General features: G+C 45.5%; 1 protein-coding gene across 2 annotated transcripts in view; it reads right to left on the minus strand.

Annotated features, from left to right (window-relative positions):
- Positions 1-22,911, minus strand: part of WDFY2 (WD repeat and FYVE domain containing 2) — a 193,088-nt gene extending 170,177 nt beyond the window's left edge. Inside the window, exon 1 of one of the 2 annotated variants that reach the window (XM_082244711.1) lies at positions 22,654-22,911. In XM_082244711.1, coding sequence (XP_082100837.1) covers positions 22,654-22,790 — 137 coding nt within the window. In that variant the 5' untranslated portion in view covers positions 22,791-22,911. The remainder of the gene's footprint in view (positions 1-22,653) is intronic. The other variant, XM_082244712.1, reaches the window with a different exon arrangement.
- Positions 22,912-26,813: the final 3,902 nt, after the last annotated feature.

Below are 26,813 nucleotides of genomic sequence, written 5' to 3' on the forward strand. Positions count from 1 at the left end.
AAAGATCTGATAGCCATGACAGGTGGACAATGTGCCAACAGACAGTCTCCATGAAGCCTTTTAAACATAAAAACGAATATTTCTCATTCAGAATCAGTTTCTTCCAGTTCTTTTTAACTGCAAATAGAAAAAAAAAAAAAAGGATAAGAACAAGCTGATGTAGTCACACTTTGATCTGACATACAGTTCCATGACAACACCATGGACACTTTGGAGTAAATCTGTTCCAAATCCGGGCAATTCAAATTTAGCATATGAGGAGGTTAGTTACAGTGAAAGCTGCTGCATGTCAAACCAATTGCTAGATGCAGAGATCTAGACAGCTAAAGTACATGCAAATCTCAGCTGTTCCAACAAAATGTCAGCATCTTGTTTCAAAAAGAGGAAGGGGGTGGGTCCAGTTATGTTATTACAGGAAAATCATGAGTCAAGTATGTCATTTCATTTTCAAATATCTCTGGCCATTGGTCCCTGAACACATAGGGTCCTAAGGGTACGTTCACAATGAACGCGGGTTTGTAATCGTGCGAGCTCAGCTGAACCCGCACAATTTCAAACCCGCATTTCAGTGCGGGTTTGGGGGCGATTTGAACAACAACATCTGTGCAGGTTCATGCACAGATGTCTATTGAAATCGCCCCCCCCCCCCCAAAGTCGCCAAAAGTAGTGCAGGAACTACTTTTGAAAATTGGTGTGGTGCTGCAAAGTTGGTGTTGCATCGGTGGGGACAGTGCCATTGCAGGCAATAGTCAAATTGCGCCAATGTGAACGGGGACTAAACAAGAGTAGCACTTAATACAATGTTCAGCCCCATCCTGCTGCAGTCTGCCATGAACTTTGATTGGCTGAAATCAGCGGGCTGGACTGCACCTGTCCCTCGAGGATGTATTAAAAAACTGGAAAGGGGTGCACAGCATCTAGACAGTCCCATGTGCAAGGGGTCCAAGTATTGGCACACAGTATCAATACAAAGGCCATGGCACAGGCTACTGGTGTGTCCCAAGTGCTTCTCATTGAACATGGATAATAGTGTCAGTGCTCAAAGACCCCATCCACTCATCCTGGAGCTCACTAGGTGCTACACAGAGTGTACAAAGCTTGAGGGTTCATAATATAGGCGTTCAGATGTGTAATATTTCCTTTTTTATATAGATCTGAATGTTGTATGTTATTCCACATGCGTACATCATTTAGTGTACACGTATGCCATGGGTCCTAAATACTGGAGGATGCTAGACAGCAGGAGCCTCCTGCATTCTAGCAACCAAGGATGCTAAGCTGCAGGAGCCGCTTGCCTCCTAACATATAGAGTACGTCTGAGCTGAATGCATATAATGTTAGCAAACAAATTGCACTTCCCTTGGTCCAATGCCTGCCGACTGAGGTAATCCGCCTGCCAGTTTTCCACCCCTGGAATGTGTACGGCAGGCAAGGCTGGAACGAACTGTTCTGCCCACCTTAGAATGCCAGCTACCTTCAGAGCTGCCAGGATACATTCTTGTGCCCCTCCTGGTGATTGACATAAGCCACGGCCATGGCATAGTCCGATTTAATGCCCACTGGACATCCCTGAAGACGATCCGTCCAATTGTCCAGATCGCCTGAGCATAATGTTTGCTGAGGACACCTCCCCAGCCAGACAGGCCGGCATCCGTGGTGACCACTGTCTAATACAAGGAAAGAAAGGGTTTGCCTAGACGGAGCGCCTAAGAACGAAGCCACCATTATCAGGGACTCCTTCGTTCCCTGATTCAGCCGGATTGGATTGTCCAGAAACTGGAATCTTGTCCTATTTGGCCAGAATCTCCCTTTGCAGGGACCTCGTATGGAACTGTGCAAGCAGAACAGCCTCGAAGGTCAACACTATCAGGCAGAGAAAGGAGCACTCTGGCTAAGGCCAAGTCCAGAGTCAGACCCAGATAGTCTAGCTTTGTGGATGGAGCCAGAGCAGACTTCTAAAAATTCAAAAATCTAGCCGAACTCACTCAGAGTTTGTATGGTGATCTCCAGGTTTTCCCCCAGAGCAGGAGGTGGTCATCCAAGTAGCCCAGTACCACGATCCCCCATTGGCGTAACAAAGCTAGCACCGGTGCTAACACTTTTGTGAAGACCCGAGGAGCAGAGACGAGACCAAAGGGTAAAGCCACTAAACTGATAATGCTCCTCTCCCACGGCAAAGCAGAGGAAGCGCTGGTAGCCGGCAAATATTGGAATGTGAAGGTAAGCATCCTCGATGTCGATAGAGGCAAGAAAATCCCCCTGACGCAGGGATGCCAACACCAAGCGAATGGACTCCATTCTGAAATTCTGCACCTGCACAAAGCAGTTCAGTGCCTTGAAATCCAGGATTGGACGCACCTTGCCTTCCTTCCTGGGAACTGTAAACAGGTTTAAGTAAAAACCCTGAAAATGTCCTGAAGTCGGAACCGGGACAATCACTCCTTGAAGTAACAGGTCTTGTACTGCCCCAAACAGACCCTGTAAGCCGTCTGGGAACAGGCGCAAGTTGGAAGAAAAAAAAGAACCTTGTCGGGGGACAAAAGCGAAACTCGATCTTGTAGCCAGACCAAATGAGTTAGTGGACCCACTTGTCCTATACCAGGGAAGTCCACAAGTCCGGAAACCAGCGAAGACGTCCCCCCATCCCCGATACGGGTGAGGGCGCAACTTCATGCTGAAGGAGCGTTGGTGGCGGGTCTGAAAAAGCCCGCTCTCGCCTTGCCAGACCAGGCCCTAAAAAAGGCTTCTAGCCCATGTCAGTCGATCCTGAGGGACGAAAAAACTTCCTATGAGCTGATAAGGAGGGCCCATGTCCACAACCACTTTCCTTGCTCTTCGTAGCCTAAGGAAGAAAGATACTCTCCCCCCCCCTGTGAGACCTTTAATGATGTCATCCAGGGTAGCTCCAAAAAGGTGATGATCTTGAAATAGTCAAGGACTTTTAAGAAGTCTGGTCTGCAGACCAGCATTTGGGCCAAAAGACAAGCCGAAGGACCACTGCTGAAATGGAGAGCCGAGCCACATCCAAAGAGGCATCACAGATAAACTGCAGCCCCTGGACGAGCTGGTCTGCCAGCTCAGCAAAGGCAGGGGGAGCTGTTCTCCCTCCAGGTCATGAAGTAAAAGCTTAGCCCACTCGGTCAAAGTTTGCGACACCAGGGCGATGGTGAATACCGGCCTCAGTGCCAAACCAGCCACAGTGTAGATATTGCGGGCAACAGCCTCTGCCTTTCTGTCAGCCGGATCCTTAAAGGCCGGGACTCTTCAACAGGAATCATGGTTGGCTTGTTCAATCTGGAAACCGGAGGGTCCACCACTGGTGGAAGAGTGCACTCCTTAATAAAGGGACTCCTCATAGGGGTAACGCCTAGAAAATCGCTTAGGGACCCCAAGGGGACGCTTTGGTCGGCCCCACTCATTAGCGAAAACTTTTGTCAAAATAGGCGGGGAAAGGAAACACCTTTGTGAGCGCCAAAGGGAACCTGCGCCTCCGTCGCAGCTGCGTCCTCCATCTTCAAGGTCTCATACACAGCTGCAATCAATGCGTCCACCTGCGCCATTTCATGCGCGGTTGCGGAGCGGATTGCGGATGTGGAGGAATCGTCCTCACTATCTGAGGATTCCGGGCATGTGGTTGCAGACCCAGCAGGGTGACCCACACCTGTGCCCGAATCAGGATCTGATGAGACAGATGAGGCAGGGGAAGGTGGGGGCGCTTTTTGCTAGCCTGTCGCCCAAAAGCCACCTCCCCCTGGGACACAAAGGACTCCAGGACCCCCATCAGTGCATCGATGAATGGTTGGAACCTGAAGGGCCCCGCAGCCTCAGAGAAGGGATCAGGTGGGGAGATGAGCTCCAAAGACTCCATGAGTCACCAGGGGGACCTCACAAAAAAAAAAAAAAAAAAAAATTTTTAAAACACTGCAAGGGACAAACCCCACCACGTTGGCAGCACCAAGCGATCCTCAGCAGAGAGGGAGAGACCCCCACAAGACTCACCACTCAGCAGAAACAGGCACCTGCAGCCACCAGGATAATCTGCACTGCAAGCGCAGGGAACAGGAAGTAAAAAGATCCAGGAATCAGCACCAGGGGGTGAGAAGGGGCTCCCACTACCTAAAAAGCCACCAACAGGGCTCCACTGTCATGGCTGTGGCTACTTTCAATGGCAAACCACCACAAACATGGCCACCGTGCATAGAAACACACAAGCTACAACAAATTGAAGCCCCGCGCAGCACCACAAGGCTGGGGGGGACCATGGCAGGAGCCCCCCACCAGGTACAACCCCCCCCCCCCCGGCACAGCCAATCGTCCAGTCGCCGGCAGCACACCCCCCAGCCCTCATTGAAAGTATAGTGCCCTGCCCCCACCACAGGAGGTGGGCCAGACCACCCAAACAGCCCCAGCATAGGTGGAGGGGGGGTGGGGGGGACAGATGAAAGGGGGGCACCCGACGGGAAGAAAGGGAACCTTTCCCAGTTACTCCTAATCACCACTCACCATACCAGGAACTGGGTGGGCACTGCTCCAGAACCCCTCTCCACCGAAATGGAGGGGCTGTCGGCCAGGAGGAACCCTGTGACTGGGGCCGAGCCAACCGAGCCCGACCCAACAAACATTTGTCACACAGGCAGAACAAGGCAGATTGCTGTTCTGTCAGTAAGGAAAGCATGGATCCTGTTCGCCACCATTACTAGTAAAAAAAAAAGAAAAAGAAAAACCCATAGTAAGTTTTAAGACACTAAGTTTTGCGAAAAAAAAAAAAATATTTGCTTATTGGTATTTATCAGAAAACGGCCTTAGATGTGGGAATATTGTTCTAGTTGCATACTCAATTACTACACAGATCTGGAACAAATGCACAAAGCACGCCAAAATTTAAGTATGAATACACACGCCTCTTGTGTTTAGACACGATTTGCTTATCCCAAAGTTTAGCTTTAAAAGCATATCACAGTACATTTCATACATTGGCTTTTGAACTGCCCTAAAATCCCACCAGCAACTACTGCATTTAATGAACACCGAATTGTTTTGCTAGTGGAAAAGTATGGTATGATCTACTCGCAGACCAATCTCAATGGTCAGTGTATTGCACTGAAAATAAAATTGGCCCTTTAATTGCTTTGTGTAATGTAATGTAATAAAGTGCTTTACTGGCCAATCTGTGTGCATGTATTTAAAAAACAAAACCACACCAAGATATGCTTACGTATTTTAAATGAGAGAAAGAATGATACAGGGCAAAAAAGACAGGAGCAACTGGGGAGAGGTCAAAGGTTTGAAGTTCAATGTTCAGTTGACATAAGCAGAAAATAGTCAAAAAAGAGAAACAGTTCCCTCCTCTGGGGAAAAAAAAAAAAAACTTCCCCGTTTCACTCTCTATCCTGTCCTAGCGGCATTAAAATACTTTAAAGAGGAGCTCCAGTCTCCCCCGAAAAAATCTAAATTCAGCAGCTACAAATACCATAGCTGCTAACTTTTATTATAAAGACACTCTTCTGTCCAGGGATCCAGCGATGTCCTCAAAAGAGCAGATTCTTCACCGGGCTTCAGGTCCAGGCGCTGGCATCTTAGGTAAGGGAAACAGGCAGTAAAACCTTTCGGCTTCACAGATGTTTTCCTAATGCACATGTGCGAGCCATGCTGTGCTTTATGAATAGTCCTGCAGTCTTCTGAGACCTGTGGTGTGTCCCAGAAGGTTAACGGAGGAAGGAGGGGAGGGCAAAGCTCCTCTCAGATCGACGTAGCAATCTGACCAGAAGTGGGGTTAAAGCTGCATGATTAATCATTAAAAGTTTGCAACCTCAACTGAATTTCTCCCACAATCTTAATCCAGCATTTCCACGATTCATGTGCGAAGCAGTTCTCCTGCTCAGAGCTGTAAAAAAAAAAAAAAAAAAAAAAAAAGCAGCTAGCAACGTTGATCAACAACATTGCTTAGTGCTGGTTCACACTGAAGCGGCACGACTTCAGGAGGCGACCTGTGAAGTCGCGTGCACCGCTGTGCAGCGCGACTTGCACAGACTTCATATAATGAATGTCTATGCAAGTCGCTCCGAGGTCACCCCGAAGTAGTACAGGACCCTTTTTCTAAGTCGGAGCGACTTGTGTCGCTCCTATTAGAATGGGTCCTGTAGCAGTCAACGGACCGCGACTTGTCAGGCTGACAAGTCGCGGCAGTGTGAATGGGCTCTTGAAAGAAAAAGAAACATTGTATCCTTCTGTTCTTTTAGAGATCAAAGGGATGACCTTCCGTCTGTAAATGAAGTCAGTTTAACCACTTAAAGAATAAGCCTTTTTCTGACACTTGTTGCTTACAAGTTAAAATTTGTATTTTTTGCTAGAAAATTACTTAGAACACCCAAACATATATATTTTCTTAGTAGAGACACTAAAAAATAAAATAGCGGTCGTTGCAATATTTTTGTCACACTGTATTTGCGCAGCGGTCTTTCAAACACAATTTTTGGGGAAAAAATACATTCAATCAACTAAACAGTAAAGTTAGTACAATTTTTTTGTAGAATGTTGGAATCACCCAGGTAGTGCACCCAGGTAGTGCACATTCTTACATTTATCTGCCCATGCTGGACCAATGTAACTAGGCAAAAATATTCATACATGGAATTCAGATTTAATTAAAGTAGAACTGTAGGCAAAACTTTTTTTTCAACTTTGGAAAGAGTTAGAGAGGGTTATAACTAGGGCTGCACGATATTGGGAAAAAAAAAAAAAAACATTGCGATATTTCGTTTTCAACTATATATATCGCGATATTTCTCTGGGTGGAATGCAGAAGACGGATTAGGCAGAGTCGGGACTCACAGTTGTGGTAGGAGGTAGAAAAACACAGCCCGACATGACATCTGTCCCACACGTTCCCTCTGTCGCCCTGGAGCTAGTTCTCTTGACAGAGCGGTGAGCGCGGCACAGCGAACCAATCACGTGAGTAGCGGCACAGGGAACCAATCAGATGTGCAGGCACGCGTGATTGGTTAGCTGTGCAGCTGCTCACCGCTGAACGTGTGGGACGGCTGCCAGTATTGTGAGTCGTCCTCCTCCCCCCGAGTCCCGACTTCTCCCTGCCTAATGGTAAATATCGTGTCTTCGGCGATATGAATATCGCCCACAGAACGATAGTCGATATCATATCGACTATCGTTCAGCCCTAGTTATAACCCCTGTCAGATTTTTTTTTTTTCACTATCTGTGCCCCGTTGGGGATATCTCCCTTCACTTCCTGTCCCATAGCCAAAACAGGAAGTGAGAGGAAATCCCCACAAATTAAAGGAATTCCTTGGGGACCCCAGAACTAGTGTTCCCATCTGAAGATTTCCCCTCTATTACTTTTCTGGGGAAAACCCCAAATTTGGGATTTTCTTTGCCACAAGTGTGTGTTTTCATCTATCTTTACTTGCTGGCCTGAACCATTAAAGTGATATTAAAGTTTTGGATTTTAGCTCTCTAAAATACCAAACACTTAATACTTATCTGTGGTTTTGCACAGAGCAGCCCCGATTCTCCTCTTCTTCCACTGGTGCTCTTGGTGACTCCCCTGCTTGAGTGCCCCCATAACAAGCCACTTGCTATGAGGGCACCCATGCATGCTCATTCCCAATCTGGCTCTGTGTGTCCATTGACACGGAGCGTGGCTTAGCCCTGCCCACTGCTCCTTCCTCACTGACAGCAGCCGGAGCCAATGGCCATGGCTGCTGTCTGTGTCCAATGAGGAGAGAGAGCGAGAGAGAGATAGAGAGATAGACGCTGTTCCCATGCACATTGCTGGATTGAGATTAGGCTCAGGTAAGTATAAGGGGGGGGGGGCAGTAGGACACTGAAGTTTTTGAAGGCCTGAAATGCATTAAGGACGATGGACTTTAGAACCACTTTAACACCACGTTCACACTAAATGCGGCTTTGAAATCATGCTACTTCAGCTCGCAATTTCAAAGCCACCAGTCAGTGAGATTTCATGTGCGGCTTGTCAACATCTGTGTGACTCCATGAACAGAGGTCTATGCAAGTTTCACATGAAATCTCCAATAATAGAGCAGGAACCTTTTTCTGTTTTGTTCGGTTTAACAAGTAGTTAACATGCAAAAGTTCCACCCACACAGGGGCTAGCATTGACGGTTATAAGAGGAGTTAGCTCACAAGAAAGACAAATAAGGCAATAAATAAAAAAGAAAAAAACGGGAGCTAACACAACAGCAGTAAATAGGCTTGTTCATGAAGCCATAAGGACCAAGGGGTCCTGGAGATGTTTCCCACAACGGGGATTCACGTGGGACTGCCAATATCCAAACGGTGGTGCAAAATACAGCCTATACAGGAAAAAAAAAAAAAAGGAGCAGAAAGCAGAAGAAAGTTAGGTAGAAAGGTGAATCTAAAGGACAAAAGATTAGGGAGCCAGAGAAGGGATAGGGGGATCAAGGGGAGAAAGGGGGGGGGGGGGTTCAGAAAGTAAGGGCTCGGTATGATTGGGACCATCCAGCACTGGTGGCCCAAGCTGGCCGTGTGTGCGTGTGTACTTGGTAAGAGTAATTGCGGATGCTAGACATCTGTTCGTTAAGCAGTAACGCGGTCATGCAATCTCTCGCCCCCTGGAAGGTCTGGAATCTTTGTAAAAATTAGTGTAAGTTGGAGTCACACCAATTTGAACGGTTGTATAGTCACAAATATAGTGCAACATCTCTGCATTTAAAGGAGGGGAAGCAGTTCTAATGTAGGAATTCTCTATTTTCTTTTTGGTTGGTGTTGGAAGGTAGTTTGGATCAGCTGTGCTGACTAACGGGAATCAGTTCCTTCCTTTCTGTTACTAAGAGAGCAAGACTTCCATAATTCTCACACAAAGCTGCTGCATATAGGCAGGGAATTATGAAGACGTGTACAAAGCCAGCTCTGACAAACAACTACACTGGAATGTACTCATCTGGAACAGAATGATACTAGAAAGGAATACATATCCAAGGAGAAAAAGAAATCTCAAAACAAGAGTCAAAAAAAATTTTAACACAAACCTAGAATTGAAGAAATGAAAATGCTAGTTGCCTGGCTTTCTATTTTTTCTAATCCGGAGGTTTCAGTACTTTTCAAGTCACGGCTCCCGAACAAGGAAGCACACCTGTTTCCAGGTCAGTGACTCTCCAGGTAGTAAAGGATAAAGCCTCGTACACACGCATCGATACTTGGCCGTGAATTTTCGGCCAACGTCCGATCGGCCGATTGTCGGCTTGTTAGTATGATGCTTTCGACAACCGACTCGGACTTTTCGGCCGAACAAAATCTGGTGTGCAGGCTATAAAATTTTTGTTGGCCGTCAACACAACGGCCGATTTTCCGTCAGTCAGTACAGATTTCGGCAGACAAAAATCTAATGAGCAAGACTGGGCATGCTCAGTGTAGAAAAAACACACAGAAAGTAAACCATCACATGACATCACTTCTGAAGTTGGTTTTTGTTGGCCGATAAAATTCGTGTGCAGTCTAGGCACATTCCAACCAACACAACAACACTGGACAAAAGACAGCCGATCGGTCGGCCGATAATCGTTGCATGTGTACGAGGCTTAAGAATGACAGCCTGGGGCCCTCACCCTCCCCTTCTTTCACTATCCAGTCAGATGATGGGGGAGGGAAAAGGGATGATGCGGTCAAATCAAAGGCTGTGTCCTGGAGGTCTCCCCCATCACCTTTTTCTCTTGATGTCAGGAAAACTTGTCAGCGACACATTCTGATACCAGAGGACCGAGCCAACAGACAGATATGACACTTAGTGCTCTGGTTTGAGACAAGTACACATTATAGAGGGATAATGAGATTTTTTACTTTTCATAAAAACTGGATTTTTGACTTACCGTAAAATCCTTTTCTCTTAAGTTCATTGACGGACTCAGTTCTCTCGGATTCATATCAGTAGGGTTATACTGCCCCCTACAGGAGTAGGACACTAGGCAGGAAAAAGTTATGGCTACGCCTATGGGCAGTCCCGGAGGGTACACCCTCTCTTTTTCTGCATAGAATGTCAGTTTTGTATCAAAGCAGTGTCAGAAAGTAACACCAACCCAACTCAAAATAGAGAGACGGGTACTGCGTCCGTCAATGAACTTAAGAGAAAAGGATTTTACGATAAGTCAAAAATCCATTTTTTTCTATCTTTCATTGACGGACGCAGTTCTCTCTGATTTATATCAGTAGGGACATCCCAAAGCAGTGCCATAAAAAGAGGGGTGGGAACAGCAGAAAAGAACAAGTCCCCAAGGCCAAAAACAGCCAGCCAGGTCCTGATGGCAGGATTAAAACTGACATCCTATCAGGAAGAGAGAGGGTGTACCCTCCGGGACTGCCCATAGGCATAGCCAGAACTTTTTCCTGCCTAGTGTCCTACTCCTGTAAGAGGCAGTATAACCCTACTGATATGAATAAGAGAGAACTGCGTCCGTTAATGAACGATAGAGAAAAAAAATTTTCTGATGTTCATTGATGGACACAGCTCCTGATTCTTAACCATTGGGTTATTCTGCCCCCTACAGGAGGAGGACACTAGGCAGGAAAAACCTTGACTACGGCTATGGGCAGTCCCAAGGGGTATACACCCACACTCAGCTATAGGTACTCTTTTGTTTTGTTACAAGCAGTGTCAGGAGAAAGCCAACTCCACAGAGGGGTGGGTGCTGTGCCCGCCAATGAACATCAGAGAAACTGATTTTACGGTAAGTCAAAAATCCCATTTTCGCTTGTGTTCATTGACGGACACAGCTCCTAATTCTTCTTAACCATTGGGACGTCCCAAAGCAGTGTTAAACATGAGGGGTGGGAAAATAGCAGAAAAAAATTCCCAAGGCTAATCATAGCCAATCAGGTAACATGGAGCTCAACCAAAACAACTGGAGCTCACCAGAAAAAAACAATACACCCTGAAATAGGACCAGGTCCTCTAAACAGCAGCCTGCAAAACCTTGCGTCCAAAAGAATCATCTGCAGATTCCAACACATCCACTTTATAAAACTTTGTAAAAGTGTGCACAGACGAACAGATTTCTGAAGGTTCAGAATACAACCGAACTCCCTCCAAGATCGCATCCAGAGACTCTGCTCACAGAAGATGATCGTCCAGGTACCCCAGTACCATGATCCCCTGCCGACACAACAATGCTAGCACCGGGGCCAACACTTTGTGAAGACCGGAGGAGAGGAGGCGAGATCATGGTAAATGCCACAAACTGATAATGCTCCTCGCCCACAGCATGGCTGGAATGTGAAGGTAAGAGTCCTTGATGTTGATTGAAGTGAGAAAATCCCCCAGATATAGGGATGCCACTACCGCGGGATGCCTCTTTGTTTTTGACAGCCAAATGAGCTTTTTAATTAGGAATATCGCACTACTGCCACAAGCCTAGTGTTTTGGATTTGTGCTTTCAACATGGACAGGGGGATAATTGTTGGCACGTCTTGTGTATACTTCCATATGGCTGCCTTTGCAGCTTAAAGTGGTTGTAATGAAATATGAACAAAGCATTTCTCTTTCGTTCATTGATGGACAAAGCTCCTGATTCTTCTTAACCATTGGGTTATACTGCCCTCTACAGGAGTAGGACACTAGGCAGAAAAAATCTTTGACTACGCCTATGGGCAGTCCCATGGGGTATACACCCACACTCATAGTGCTATAGGCACTAATTTTTTTTCTGCTTAGTCCTCCCGATAGTGCCTATAGCACTATGAGTGTGGGTGTATACCCCATGGGACTGCCCATAGGCGTAGTCAAGCTTTTTTATGCCTAGTGTCCTACTCCTGTAGGGGGCAGTATAACCAGAACAAAAAAGAGCGACAATTTTGAAAAACAAAACAATATTTTTCACATTCTGCTATATGACATTCTCAAACAATGTAAAAATCAAAAATTTTTAACATTTTAGGCCAATTTGTTTTCTGCTACATATTTTTGGTAAAAAAAAAAAAAAAATTGCAATAAGCGTATTTTGATTGGTTTGCGCACAAGTTATTGTGTCTATTAACTACGGGAAAGATTTGTCATTTTTATTTTTTTTTTTACTAGGAATGGCGGCGCTCTGCAATTTATTGCGGGATGCGACATTGCGGCGGACAGATCAGACCCCTAACTGACATTTTTGACACTTTTGGGGGTACCATTTGCTAAAAATATGCACTGTTACTGTAATAATGACACTGGCAGGAAAGGGGTTAACCCTACGGGTGATCAATGGATTAAATGTGAGCCTAGGGGAGTGATTCTAACTGTGGGGGGGCGTGGCTTGTGAAATGACCATAGAGACATGTGATCCTACATAGAAGGATCACATGAGCTCTATGATCATTTCAGGGAGAAGAACAGTCAGCTGTGTTTACAACAGCTGACCGTCCTTCTCTCTCAGGGGGGAGCGATCGCGGGTGTCAGGCGGCAATCGGAGCCGCCTGCCCCGTGAATCAGCTTCCCCGCTGCCGAGTGGGGGCGGGAGCGCACCGGCTGCGCACGCTAGCCCCCTAGCTTCCCGCGACTGACGTAGGTCTACGTCGGTTTGCGCAGGAGAGCAACCCTGCCGCAGTAAAAAGGCGGCGGGTGGTCGGGAAGTGGTTAAAGTGGTTGTAAAGGCTCAAGGTTACCTTCATACAATTTATACATAAAGGTAAAAATCTTCTGTGTGCAGCTGGGGTTTCAGCTGCTCTGTGCAAAACAACTGCACAAAGCAAGTACGTATAACAGGTTTGTTATTTTTAAACAAAAGAAAAATCTGCCTGTACTATCCCTTTAAAGTGTACTTTACCACAAAAATGGATCTCACATATACAGTATGTGTCTACTTTGTCATACTGCTGTAGGTAAATGCCGCCTCTTTGTTAGGACCCTTATTTATTCTGAAATACCTAGTGATCCTGCCAGATCCCCCTCTCTCCTGTTTTGTTCTGGAAGTAGATTGGCGCTGGCACGGTCAGTTTGTGTAGGTCTTGGAGACACAGGATACCGTGCTGACACACAGCATGCCTGCATCTCCTGTAGTCAGTTTGGCTTTATCTTCTCCCAGCAGGAATCTCGCTGTAAAAACAGCACCTGCTGGAACATAACCCAAACAGACATGGAAGCAAAGGATTAGGTATGCAAATATTTCCCCTCTTCCCTAGACAAAACAAGCAATTAACCCCTACAGTGCGGGCACAGTCCTAATGCAAGGGATTATTTTACGTATTCCTGGGATTGGGCTTTAGGCTTTAAAAATAAAGGATAAAAGCTCAGTAGTCGTTCACAGATATTTTGAATTCTGTGTGCTCGTCCTTGTAAATTCCACTCAATATTGCGGTTTGAGCCTTCCCGTCCTGGCGACACCTGCACCTATTCAATGGAGGCATGTACAGAGATTCACTCTTTCACACACATTCCAATATAAAATAAAACGAACATTGCCTGATATGAGGCTTTAGGCTCCATGTACATGGGACGTTGTTAAAAGTCCCTTTGAATGCTGGAATTTTTAGGACGTTTGAAACGTCCGTTCGGTCACGTTTGTACCCGTGACCGGGAAACACACGTTTGAACGCAAATAATTGCGTTCTAAAAAAAGTCCCTGAACGCAACTGCCTGCAAATGACTGTAAACGACCTGGTGTACATGGACAGATAAGATAAAATGTAGATGGGTTCAGGGGCTTCTGAAAAAAACGCCCAACTGCTCCTAAACGACCATTTCCAGCGTCCCGTGTACATGGAGCCTTAAAGTGGTTGTAAAATCAGAAATTCTTTTTATCTTAATGCATTCTATGCATTAAAGTGTTACTAAACCCACAACAGTAAAATTAGTCTGTATATGAAGTAAAGCATGCTTGTTATACTCACTGTGGAACCTAAGGGGTTAATTCTTTGCATTGTGTATAAAGGCTGTTTGATCCTGTCTTCTCTGATCCTCATTCTTTCACCGTCTCCAAAAAATACTTTTTCAGAGCCAGGGAACAGGCTGCACATGCTCAGTTTGGTATTTTGTTTTTTTCCCCATTTCTTGGGAGAGTGCATGTGATCAGCGCAGGACCAATCAGCACTGTCTAGACAGAGGATCAGGGGAGAAAGAAAACTCCTCCTAAAAACTTTACTAGAAAACTGACAGAAGTCACAAGACTGCTATATACTGCTGATGGGAAAAGGCATTTATCCCTTTATATTTACTACAATAATTGCATTCCCATGTTCTGTGTACTGAGGGAGACCAGTGAATGCAGAGTCCTGGGTTTAGTAACACTTTAAGATAAAAAGCCTTCCATGGGCAGCAGCCCCCCAAATACTTACAAACTCAATTAGCCAATCAGGAGAGAGAGTTGGTGGGGCCGAACGGCAGCTCTGTGTCTGAATGGATATACAAAGCTGCAGCTCGGCTCGGGAGCCCCCATAGCAAGCTGCTTACTGTGGGGGCTCTCAACAGGAGGGAGGGGCCAGGAGCACTGAAAAGGGACCCGAGAAGAGGAGGATCCGGGCTGCTCTGTGCAAAACAAACTGGCCAGAGGAGGGAAGTATAACAGGTTTATTATTTTAAAAGAAAATAAAAAAGGCTTTACTCACTTTTGTTGCCAGCGGTTTAGATATTAATGGCTGTGTGGCGAGTTATTTTGAGGGGACAGCAAATTTACCCTGTAAGGCCCCTTTCACACATGAAGTCCGTTCAGATCCGCCTGTCAAGTTTTTTTGGCGGATCTGAACGGATGCCCCATGCATCCCTATGGGTCATCGGATGTCAGCGGAGACCTATCCGCTGACATCCAATCCGATTCGTCAAAACCGGACAGATGGAAACCCTATTTTCCATCCGTCTGGTGGATCGGATGAAAACGGACAGACGGTCCGTTCCCATCCGATTCCCCCATGGAGATGAATGGGGACCTGACAGCTGTGTCTCCGCACACAGCGAAGAGACAAAGCTGTCATCCGCCTGCTCAGCAGGGGATCGGCGGATCGATCCGCCGAGAAAAACGGAGTCCCCCTGACAGACTCCGTGTGTGAAAGAGCCCTTATACAAGCTGTACACTCACTACTTTACAACAAAGTGTCATTTCTTCAGTGTTGTCACATGAAAAGATATAATAAAATATTTACAAAAATGTGAGGGGTGTACTCACTTTTGTGAGATACTGTATATATATATATATATATATATATATATATATATATATATATATATATATATATATATATATATATATATATATATATATATATATATATATATATATATATATATATATATATATATATATATATATATATATATATATATACACACACACACACACATATACATACATACATATATACACACACAGGCAAGTGGTTAAAGGAAACCTGTACTGAGAGTAATACAAAGAAAAATATGGTTTGCAGGATTCTCGCAGAGCATAAAATCCAAATCTTCAGGGCTTGTTCACACTATCAGTAAAATCTATGTAGAACAATAGTTTTCTTTGTACCCTGTTCACACCATAACAGACATGCATTTTTAATCACCTTCCACGTGTCATCGCGCTTCAGCGCATACACGTGAACAAAGTTTTATTTTGTGACACGTCAATTAAAAAAAAAATAAGGAAACAGTGTCTCGCATTGTACTAACATCCCATGCACAATGCACACCGTCGCCCGGGCACATGTTGGCTCTGGTGTGAACAAGCCCTTATTCTAAATAAAAGCATAGGGACTTTATAGTGTAAAACATGTAGCGAACTATGGCAGTTCACGCATTCATGCACTGGATTCCTATACACACCATATTCAATGAGGATACAGTTAGGAGAAACTTTTTGTGGGAAAAGAAGCACAAGAAGTCCAGAAGAATGCTGATAGAAGGAGAAAGCAAAGTGATAGAAAGATGAGCTCATTACTGGGATGCTTATCCTTCACTGTCCAATGACAGGTTGGAGATGGCTCATAACAGTTTTTTTAAAGTGGGATAAATGATGCTGGCCCGACATTTCACCAGGGAGGCTTAAAACATCTAGTGTCAGAAAAGTGGTACTGCAGGGCTCAGCTCTGAATTGTATGCGAGTAATGCAGCAAAAGATAAACTATGTTTTAACCCCTTGCCGATGCCTCTCAACCTTTTGAGGGGTTCTGAATGACGGGAAGCAGCAGAAGAGTTCCTGACCACTATGACTGGGATTAAGGCCCATCCACCCTGCTGACACACACATGCACTGGGCGGTCAGCAAGAAGGTAATGGCCAATTCTTTTTTTCTACAAAGTAGACAAACAACCATAACGTCCCATTAAATTATGTGTAACAATTTACTATAGACTGAAGACTGATACATTTTCAGTACTATACTTCGCACACTATAAGATTCTAAAAGGAACAAGAATTAGGCTCCATGTACACGGGACGTTAGAAAAAACGTGCCGCAAAGCTAGTTCTGATGCCGGGAAAAAGCAGCTGTTAAACGTGCTTTTTAAAAAACTTTCCAAAGCGTCTCCTGTCGTTATTTACATACACTGCCTTTTATGGGGTGGTGAATGGGTAGAGGTACAGTGTACCCCATACCCATTCACATAGGGAGCGGGTCCGGGATCTGGGGGGGCCCCCTTGTTAAAGGGGGCTTCCAGATTCCAATGAGCTCCCTGCCCGCAGACCCCCACAACCACCGGCCAGGGTTGTGGGGATGAGGCCCTTGTCCTCATCAACATGGGGGCAAACTGCTTTGAGGTGGGGGGTGCAGAGCTCCCCCTGCCCCAAAGCACCAACACCCCCCCTCCATGTTGAGGGCATGTGGCCTGGTATGGTCCAGGGGGGGGGATGGGACCGCTCGCTCGTCCCCTCCCCCTTCCTGCCCTACCGGGCTGCATGCTCGGATAAGGATCTGGTATGGATTTTGGGGGGGACCCCCACGCCGTTTTTTCAGCATGGGGCTACCCTCAAATTCCATACCAGACCCGAAGGGCCTGGTTTAGAACCTGGGGGGGACCCCCACGCAGTTTTTTTCCCATTTTTGGCGTGGAGTTTCCCCTCAGGATTCTCACAGCGCAAGTCGCACCGCAAGTCGGATCATCCTGATCCGACTTGCGGTGCGACTTCCATTCAAATCAATAGGCTCCCAAAGGGAACCATTGATTTTGAATGGAAGAAAAAAAAAAAAAAGGAAAACGTGGCTGAACGTACTTCATCACGTTCGGTCGCGTTTGGTCACGTTTTTGCGTTTGAAACGCCGGGAAACACACGTTCAAATGCAAATAATTGCGTTCCAAAAATGTCCCTGAACTCAACTGCCTGCAAATGACTGTAAACGACCCTGTGTACATGGACAGATAAGATAAAATGTAGATGGGTTCAGGGGCTTCTGAAAAAAACACCCAACTGCTCCTAAACGGCCATTTACAACGTCCCGTGTACATGGAGCTTATTCTGAACGCAGTAAGAGCCCGTATTATAGAACGGTAAGGAACCCTAATCCAAAACCATTCGTTAGGCTGGGTGCATATTGTTACACCGCAGTAATGTGTATTTATTGCGGTCTGTGCCCCTGTTAGGGAGATTCACCCTCTCCATGTTTTCCTTTTGATCAGACCATTTTAAGCAAAAAAAAAAATCCCAAATTTTGGGTTTTCATCAGAACAGGATGAGGGGAAATCTTCCAATGGGGACACTAGTTCTGGTTACAACCAGGGATTCCCTTAATTTTGAGGAATTTCCTTTCAATCCTGTTTTGGCTACGGGACAGGAAATGAAGGGAAATTTGCCCAAAGGGGACATACTGCAGCAGATGGCAAAAAATAAAAAAAATACAACAAAGAAAATAAGCACCAAAGAGGCGCTGGGACAATAATTAGAGTACAAAGTAGTGAGAAGACAAATGTTCGGAGAGCTTACTGGTACTGACCCAGGTTAAGCTCATAACAGACAAGGCTACCCTCCGGTGGGTATCCAGCAAGTTACCAGTGGAAAAAAAAAAAAGCACCAATGAAAGGAGTGCCAGACCAAAAGATAACAGTCCTGATTTATTGGTACACAAAAAAAAAACATGTTTCGGGTGCCAGAAAAAAAAACTTCCCATCCATCAGGGCTTCAGTTAAAATGAGGAACTTGAATAGATGCAAAATAGGGCTTTCCTGTGTGCATCTATGTAGGGAAGCTAACTTCTGGATTAGAAGAGTTACTAGCCAGCAGTATTTGTGTGAACAAGTTCTATTTTGAGTTCCTATTTTAAAGCCTAAAGCCCCGTACACACGTACTGATCGTCGGCCGAACGATCGGCCGTCTTTTGTCCTGTGCTGTCGTGTCTGTTGAAAACTGCAAAAGACTGCACACGAATTTTGTCGGCCAACAACAGCCGACTGCAGAAGTGATGTCATGTGATGGTTAACTTTCCGTGTGTTTTTTCTTTTCTGAGCATGCCCAGTCTTGCTAATCTGCTGTCTGTCGGCCGAAATCTGTACTGACTGGCGAACAATCGGCCGTTCTGGTGTTGGCCAACAAAAATTTTAATGCTTGCACGACAGATTCTGTTCGGCCGAAAATGCGCTGTCGGCTGTCGGAAGCATCATACTAACAAGCCTACAATCGGCCGATCGGTCTTCGGCCGAATATTTATGGCCGACAATCGGTACGTGTGTACAGGGCCTAACTCTAGGTGTACTGTGCTTGTAAATAGTTCATATGGGCCAAGCTTGTCCAAACACACTATTACAGCCTCAGACACATTCAGTATACGGCGCTGTGTTTCGGCGGTAAGACAGGAACCAGTTAAAGGCACAGTAAACATGGAGTTGGGTTTTAATTGAAGGGGGAGTTTGTTCTAGCCCCCGAAAGGTGTTGGATTTTTTTTTTTTTTTAGTGTACTGTAAACCAAGGGCTTCCAGTAATTTCAGCATGAGAGCAACACTGAAGATTTTACAAATATTCGGGGGTGGAAAAGAAATCTGTATACTCTTATATCAGAGTCCCTCTTTTCTTACCAGATTCCCCATCATATCAGAGTACCTCCTTTCACATCATAGCGCCCCCCCCCCACCATAGCTCCATTTTTCACATCAGAGTTGAGTTGCACCAATACCATTTTTCACCAATACCGAGTACCGATGCGTTTGCAGTGCGATTTAAGTTATACATAATGAATAGCGTAATCCTGTCCCAAATCACATAAGGTTTCCCACACTGCTCCTGTGTGAACCCAGGCTGAAGTCACTAGGACAACGAGCGGTGTGGGAAACCACATGCAATTCAGACAGGAATAGTGCCGCATTCCTGTTTAAAACACATGCCATTCTTTGCAGTGCAATTAGTCTATTCATTTTGTATGGGCTCAAATCGCATTGCAAAGCTATCGGTTTTAGGTATTGGAGCATTTGCACGAGGAGGCAAATGCTCGGTATCGGTGCAACCCTACATCAGAGTCCCTCCCCCCCAATCACATCAAAGTCCCCCCTTCCTTACATCAGAAATGCTATGGGCCAGGTAAAACCCTGTAGAGGACCAGATGTGGCCTGGGTTGCAGTTTGGCAATTAAAGTGATAATAAAGGTCAAGTTCACCTTTATTGCAGGTAATAAAAAGTGAATTTATTATTTATTTTTGTTAGGAGCCTATAAAGCATTGCACCCAGGAACAGCAGATCATGAGTGTAATTCCAGGCTCCTGCAGACTGTCTGCTTGTACAAGCAGGAAGTTCAATGAACTTCCTAGAGTGCTCAATAGCGCCCCTGGTGGTTCATTGAAAACCATAAGCAAAGACTGTCGGTACTTGTAGTTCATTAATTTACAGAGCTCTACAAATCAATGATGCGGACGTGTGAGTGGAGCCCCACACGACTGCACTCTATTTCAATTGTGACAGAAGATCCTCGGCTTGCTGCTACATGGAGGGGGGGAAATCGAAGGAAGCGGGTTTTAGATGCTGAACAGGTTACATGTTACACCGTGTATATGGAAGTACCATGTTCAGAGGTTCCCTTATCCTTTAACAGAAGTTTTTGAAAAACAAAAATAAAAAAGATATTATCTCTTACCTGCTCTGTGCAACGATATTGCATAGCCTGCCCCTTACCTCCTCCTTGGTGGTCCCCTGCTGGAACTCTCCACTACTTTGGGTGCCTTCCCAGCAGGCCATGTGCTATAAGGACACCTGTGCTCCCAGCCGGGCTATGTGAGTCCATAGATACACACAGCATGGCTAGGCCACGCCCCCTCATCACAGGATTTGAATGACAACAGCAGAAACCAATTGCTCCCACTGAATCCTGTGATAAGAAGACAGCAAAGCAGCACTGGGACATAAAAGAGGAGACAGGTAGTGGGGCGATTTTTACCTTAGTGCATTACAGTGGTTGTAAAGCCTCTCATATACCCAGTGAAGTGACTGTTCTCAGGTGATACACAGAGAGGAAACACATACACAAGTTGTATATGTTTATCTGCAGTCTTCTCTTCTCTACATCCGTTCAAAATGCAGAATATTTAAAGTGCTACTAAACCCAGAACCTGAATATACTATATCTGGTCTCTCACAGTACACAGAACATGGATATGCACTAGTTTTAGAAAATATAAAATGCTAAATACCTTTTCTCATCAGCAGCATATAGCAGTCTTATGACTTCTATCAGTGTCTGGTTAAAGCTTATAAGAGGAGTTTTTATTCTCCCCCGATTGTCCTATGAGACTGCAGGACCCCTGACCCTCTGTCTGGACAGTGCTGATTGGCCCTGTGCTGATCACATGCACCCTCCCAAGAAAAAGCCTCCTTAGCAACACACACCAAACTGAGCATGTGCAACCTAACTACATAGATTCTGTGTTATCAGGAAATTATTAGGAGACAGTGGAAGAAGGGGAGAATCAGAGAAGACAGGATCAAACAGCCTTTTTACACAATATGGAGGATTAACCCTTTAGGTTCCACAGTGTATATAATAAGCATGCTTTACTGCATATACACACTGATTTTACTGCTGTGGATTTAGTCACACTTTAAAGCTTGTCTGAGAAAAAAGGGGCCGGAGAGCCGAAGTTACACTCTGTAAAGCTCAGTAAGGAGAGCTCTGAGAGCTAATTGGAAGGAAAGGACACAACCCCCTCAACACGTCAACAGAGCTTAGGGTTTCAATAAGCTGGGGCTGCCTCCCATAGGTGTGTGCAGCCTATTGCATTAGGGTGTGCACCCCACAGCTCAAACACACGTCTTTTCTCTGCAGCCTCAGCTGCACTAGACAGTGAATGAATAGGAAGTGGTGCTCTGTGCTAAGTGGCTTCCTATTCATTCACAAACTGGGGGTGGGGGGTAAGAGAGGAGGGAATCCAGCAGCACTGCAGGGTGGAGGTGTGGGGGGAATTGGCACCAGGCCACACCCCCTGCGCACGCCTACGCTGCCTCCCCTGTCACCATTTTTCTTCTGGTGTCAGGAAAACTTGTTAGAAGTGATTCATTCTGATAGCGCAGGAACAGGGCAGTAGACGGAAATGACACTTGCTTTGGATTGAGGCAAGTACACACTATAGACTTGCAGGGGTCTTCAAACTATGGCCCTCCAGTTGTTCAGGAACTACAATTCCCATCATGCCTAGTCATGTCTGTGAATGTCAGAGTTTTACAATGCCTCATTGGACATGTAGTTCAACAGCTGGAGAGCCGTAGTTTGAGGATCCCTGCTATAGAGTGTTCATATTTCATGTTTACAACCACTTTAAGGTTAACTGCTTGGCGCCAGCTGCACACAAAAATGCAGCCTCTCAGTGGCTGGGACTGGTCACTGATCAGCCGCATATTTGAGAGCATTAGTGCAAACAGCGCTGTGCCTAGATCACACACACATCCTGCATGCTTCCAGTGGCTGATGGAAAACTTGTGATTGCTGCTTGTGATTGGGAGATTTCGGATCATGTAACATATAATGATCATGTGTCATATAACCTTAAGCCCCACCTCCTGGCATGTAAAACCAATCAAGCCTTCATTTACACTGAACACGGCTTTGGAATCATGCAACTTCACCTGAACTTGCATGATTTCAAAGCTGCATTTCAGCCCGACTTCGGGAGCGACATGAAAGACATATGTGCGGGTTCCTGCACAGATGTGTATTAAAGTCACCAAAATTAGTGCAGGAACTACTTTTGGAAATCGATGCGGAATCTCACCGATTAGGACGCCCCCATTGCTGGTGATAGGCTGCGATCCGACCTGTCAAATCCTGCTGATGTGAACGGCGGCAGGCGCTGGCTCCAAGGGGTTAAAAAGAAAAAAACATTTTGATTTTAGAATCAATTTAATTTGTACTTTTTTTGACTTTATCATTAGATCTGTTGATCTGCGGATCTTGCCGATCCATTGGTGCGTGTTTCTTCCCTAGCAGGAGATTTAAAAAAAAAAAAAAAAACCTGACAGAGGTTATAACCCCATCCCCATTGCTTCACCCAAAAGGAAAAGATAACTATAGGAAAAAGCATGCTCAGGTGTGGGAGGAGCTGTCACCCAGGGGGCAGTGACAGTGCACAGCTCCTCCATCACAAACTGACATCAGTCTGTATAGTATAGAATGTGATGTGCGGTTGCCATGGACAACCACCTAGAGAACTTCCAGCAGTCATATGAGATCCTTGTGCACCTGTCACAGCGCAGACTCTAAATTATTCACAGCGCTCATTAATAGATGATGGAGGAGCTCATACCTGTCCTCGGACACACTGATCACCCCGTCCTCCTTGGGCACAATCACCGCCATGTTCACCACGTCTTGCGAGCCCTCCACCTTGTTCAGAAGCACCGGCTTGCGGGTCAGAGGCTTGGAGTGGATCTCGGCGGCCATCCTGTCCCCGGGGAACGAGGAATCCCCACCTCCGCAGCCGGGACACACCGCCACTAGCACGGCTACACCACTCCGCAGCTCCTGTCAGCTGACCGAACACGTCACCGCTCCAGACACGCCTACTCACTCCGTGTTGTTGTCAGCTGACCGAACACGGCGCACCTCCAGACACGCCCACCCACTCTGTGTTATTGTCAGCTTTTTTTTTTTTCCCCTCAAATCTTTATTGGGATAACACAAGGTGACAGTACACATAAGAGATAACAGATCCATGCAGTGGAGGGACTTGGTCCCCTCACTCACTGTGGAATGTCATAGTGCCCACGTCCCTGCCAAGCCCTTCAACCTATTTGCTGCCAGAGACCTTTTTTTGCATTTTAGGTGTAGGGGTGCGCTAGGGTGGCCACTTTTTCTTCAAGCCAAACCCCAACACTTTAGCAGTGTACAGTACATTTTTTTTAGCATACACTATAGGATTGTAACAGGTTTGGGACAACTTTGGGCACTCCAAAGAAAATAGTAATGTGGCACACATAGTGCCCACTCACCCTCCTGTCAAACCCTGTTTTTTTTTTTTTGTATATAACATAGTTGCCAACATTTGAAAAAAAATTCCAGGGACACTTTGCAGCACAGCTATCAATTACTTACCACACCCACTTCCCTGAAGCTCCGCCCACTCCGCATAATTAATCTCCGCCTACTTATCAGATTATAGGGTCTACTTCATAAAGAGAGAATTACAGGAAATTGAAAAGGGAATTGAAAACTTATGGCCAAAGTAGCAGAGTTTGAATAATTCTCCCATTCTGCTGCACTACTTCTGCCTTAAGTTTAAAATTCTCATCACAATTCCCTGCAATTCTAAAGTGTGAAATGTGCTCAGGTGTGACCATAGAAAAAATGTAATATGTAAATATAAATAAAGTGCAAGGTGTAAATAAGTATGATTATACTATCTGGTATAATTAGGTTTTATTGTACTTATTTACACCTAATACTTTATTTAGATTTACATATTCCATTTTTTGTATGGTCACACCTGAGCACATTTCACACTTTATTCACCTGTCTTTGAATTCAGCCCTCTGTAGGGTGATAATTTTCATTTACATAAAACAATGTAGCATCCTTTCCTTCCTAACACATTACCCAGTCCATACCAGTATAGATCCTAAAACATTACCCAGTCCATACCAGTATAGATCCTAACACATTACCCAGTCCATACCAGTATAGATCCTAACACATTACCCAGTCCATACCAGTATAGATTCTAACACATTACCCAGTCCATACTGGTATAGATCCTAACACTTTACCCAGTCCATACCAGTATAGATCCTAACACATTCCCCAGTCCATACCAGTATAGATCCTAACACATTACCCAGTCCATACCAGTATAGATCCTAACACATTACCCAGTCCATATCATCCTCACACATTACCCAGTCCATACCAGTATAGATCCTAACACATTACCCAGTCCATACCATCCTCACACATTACCCAGTCCATACCAGTATAGATCCTAACACATTACCCAGTCCATACCAGTATAGATCCTAACACATTACCCAGTCCATACCAGTATAGATCCTAACACATTACCCAGTCCATACTGGTATAGATCCTAACACATTCCCCAGTCCATACCATCCTAACACATTACCCAGTCCATACCGGTATAGATCCTAACACATTCCCCAGTCCATACCATCCTAACACATTACAGAGTCCATACCAGTATAGTCCATACCAGTATAGATCCTAACACATTACCCAGTCCATATTATCCTAACACATACCAAGTCCATACCAGTATAGATATCCAGCATGAGATTTTTCCCATTGAGGATTGAGGTCTGTTTTCATTTTTTTTTAGAAATATATATATATATATATATATATATATATATATGCACACACATACACGGATATGTACACACATTTATGTAGAGCTAGAAAACTATATATATGTATCAATTAACAGGTGTATAAATTATATCTATAAAAAAACATTATTGATAGTAGTAATTAATGGAGTGTGAGGCCTCCAGCTTGTCGGAAGGTGCTCTGCCTCCCCCTGCTGGCGGATTTTGGAAAGTGCACCATGCTGACACCCTGCCTTCTGTGACACGTTAAATTTGCGACAGGCGGGAAGAGTGAGCGGGCACAGAGAGAGAGACAACCTGCTGCCAGAACTACAACTCCTAGCTGGGGTGAGAGCGACACTGTGTGGCACAAAAAAAAAAAAAATTATTTATTTATTTTTTTTTTTAAATGATTTACATTGTCCCTGATTAACAGGGACAATGTAAAATACCTGGGACAGGCTCCTATTTGCCGGGATTGTCCCGGGAAAAACGGGACAGTTGGCAGGTATGTCTAAAAGAGGGTGCAGCTTGTGCTGTTCTCCTCAGTTATTTGTACATTGCATCATTTATCTTTGTTTCTCCATGTTGTTCCTATGCATTGTTGTACTGCTGCCATCTGCTGGCCAGAATTTGCATGCCGCACGCCTTGTTCTTGTCAGTAAAGTTTATTGTATAATGGGCGTGGTTTTTTCACACTGTGTGTCTCACCACACGCAGCAGCCATCTTCAGTTCATTAAAGCGGAGTTCCAGCCATTTCACTCACCTGTCCAACGGTCCAGCGATGCGGCCGCCCGAAGCCTCGCTCCTCTCCCTCGGCGCCGGCATCACTGCTGTGGGCACCCGGCTGTGACAGTTTGCGGCTTCACAGCCATGTACGCACTGCGCATGCGCGAGTTGCGCTACGCGCCGTGATTGGCCGGCAATCTTCTGGGACCTTTGACATGTCCCAGAAGATTGCAGGGAGGGAGGGGGAGAGGAGAACTTCCGCTCAGGGCGCCGCTCCGAGCGGAAGTGGGAGTGGGTACCTGTCAAAACTAGGTACCCGTTCCCACCCCCAAAAAAAAATGACATGCCAAATGTGGCATGTCAGGGGGTTAGGACCACCTAAAGCGGAAGTTCCACTTTTGGGTGAAACTCCGCTTTAAGTGTGACTGGAAAACTCTCCTCATTTTTGGACTTGTGAAAAGGCATCAGTTTTTGACCAGCAGTTAGCCTCAGGATAGACACCAACAGGACAGTATTGATACCACTACTACAGGACAGTATTGTATCACCGTTTATTGCTGTATCTGGATTGAATAAACCCACGTTTGATTTCATCCTCATGCCTAAGTCTGGATTCATCAAACCTGAGCATCTGCCGGTCCGGTTTGCCCCACTGCTTGGATACAAAGATAAGAAGTCACACAGCTATTATCAGTTATACCTTCAATCGCCTTCATGTGGGGACAGAACAGTCAAAAACTGCCTTAATGTCGACACCCCAGCTACAGATTCCCTCGGAGTGCGGTACCACACTCAGGAATCTCCCCTGCAACAGGCCCACATGCAGCAAATCTGCCCGGCTACAGTGAATGTTCCACAAGTCTTTGCTCGCATAGCAGAAGAATTGTTAACGCACGCGGGGTCCCTCTCCTATCAAACCCCGCAAATCGCTCAAAACACCTGAGGAACCTTGCCAGAGTGACCCAGCGCAGCCGTACTGCAATTTTCAGCCCCCAATTCAAAAGTTTATTTTCTTAAAGAGACAGCGCACCTTAAATAAAATGGCAGAAAAGGACCTCGCACAGTTCCCCAGTGATGAAACAAAGTTAATGCAGCCTGATACCGATCTTTATGAAGAACAGGAAGCAGAACCCACACTTCCAGCAGACCAAGTCGTGCGACCAAGACGCTCCCTCAAACCGACACTAAAGGTCAGGGAAAACTATCAAACCACAAAAGACGAGCTATGTGATAACCTGGAAGAGCTATGGGATCGAGTTTCCTCCCTCATGTCAGGCCTTAAATCCTTTGGTGATGTCACAAGCTCACAAGTCGCCATCAGGCAACTGAACACAGCTCATGAAAGATACAAGAGACTGTCCACAAGGTATATAACCTTTCTTAAAGATGCTAATAATGATGAAGCCCTTTCAGAAC

Source organism: Pelophylax lessonae (genome assembly GCF_965119305.1).
Source record: "Pelophylax lessonae genome assembly, chromosome: 2".
NCBI lineage: Eukaryota > Metazoa > Chordata > Amphibia > Anura > Ranidae > Pelophylax > Pelophylax lessonae.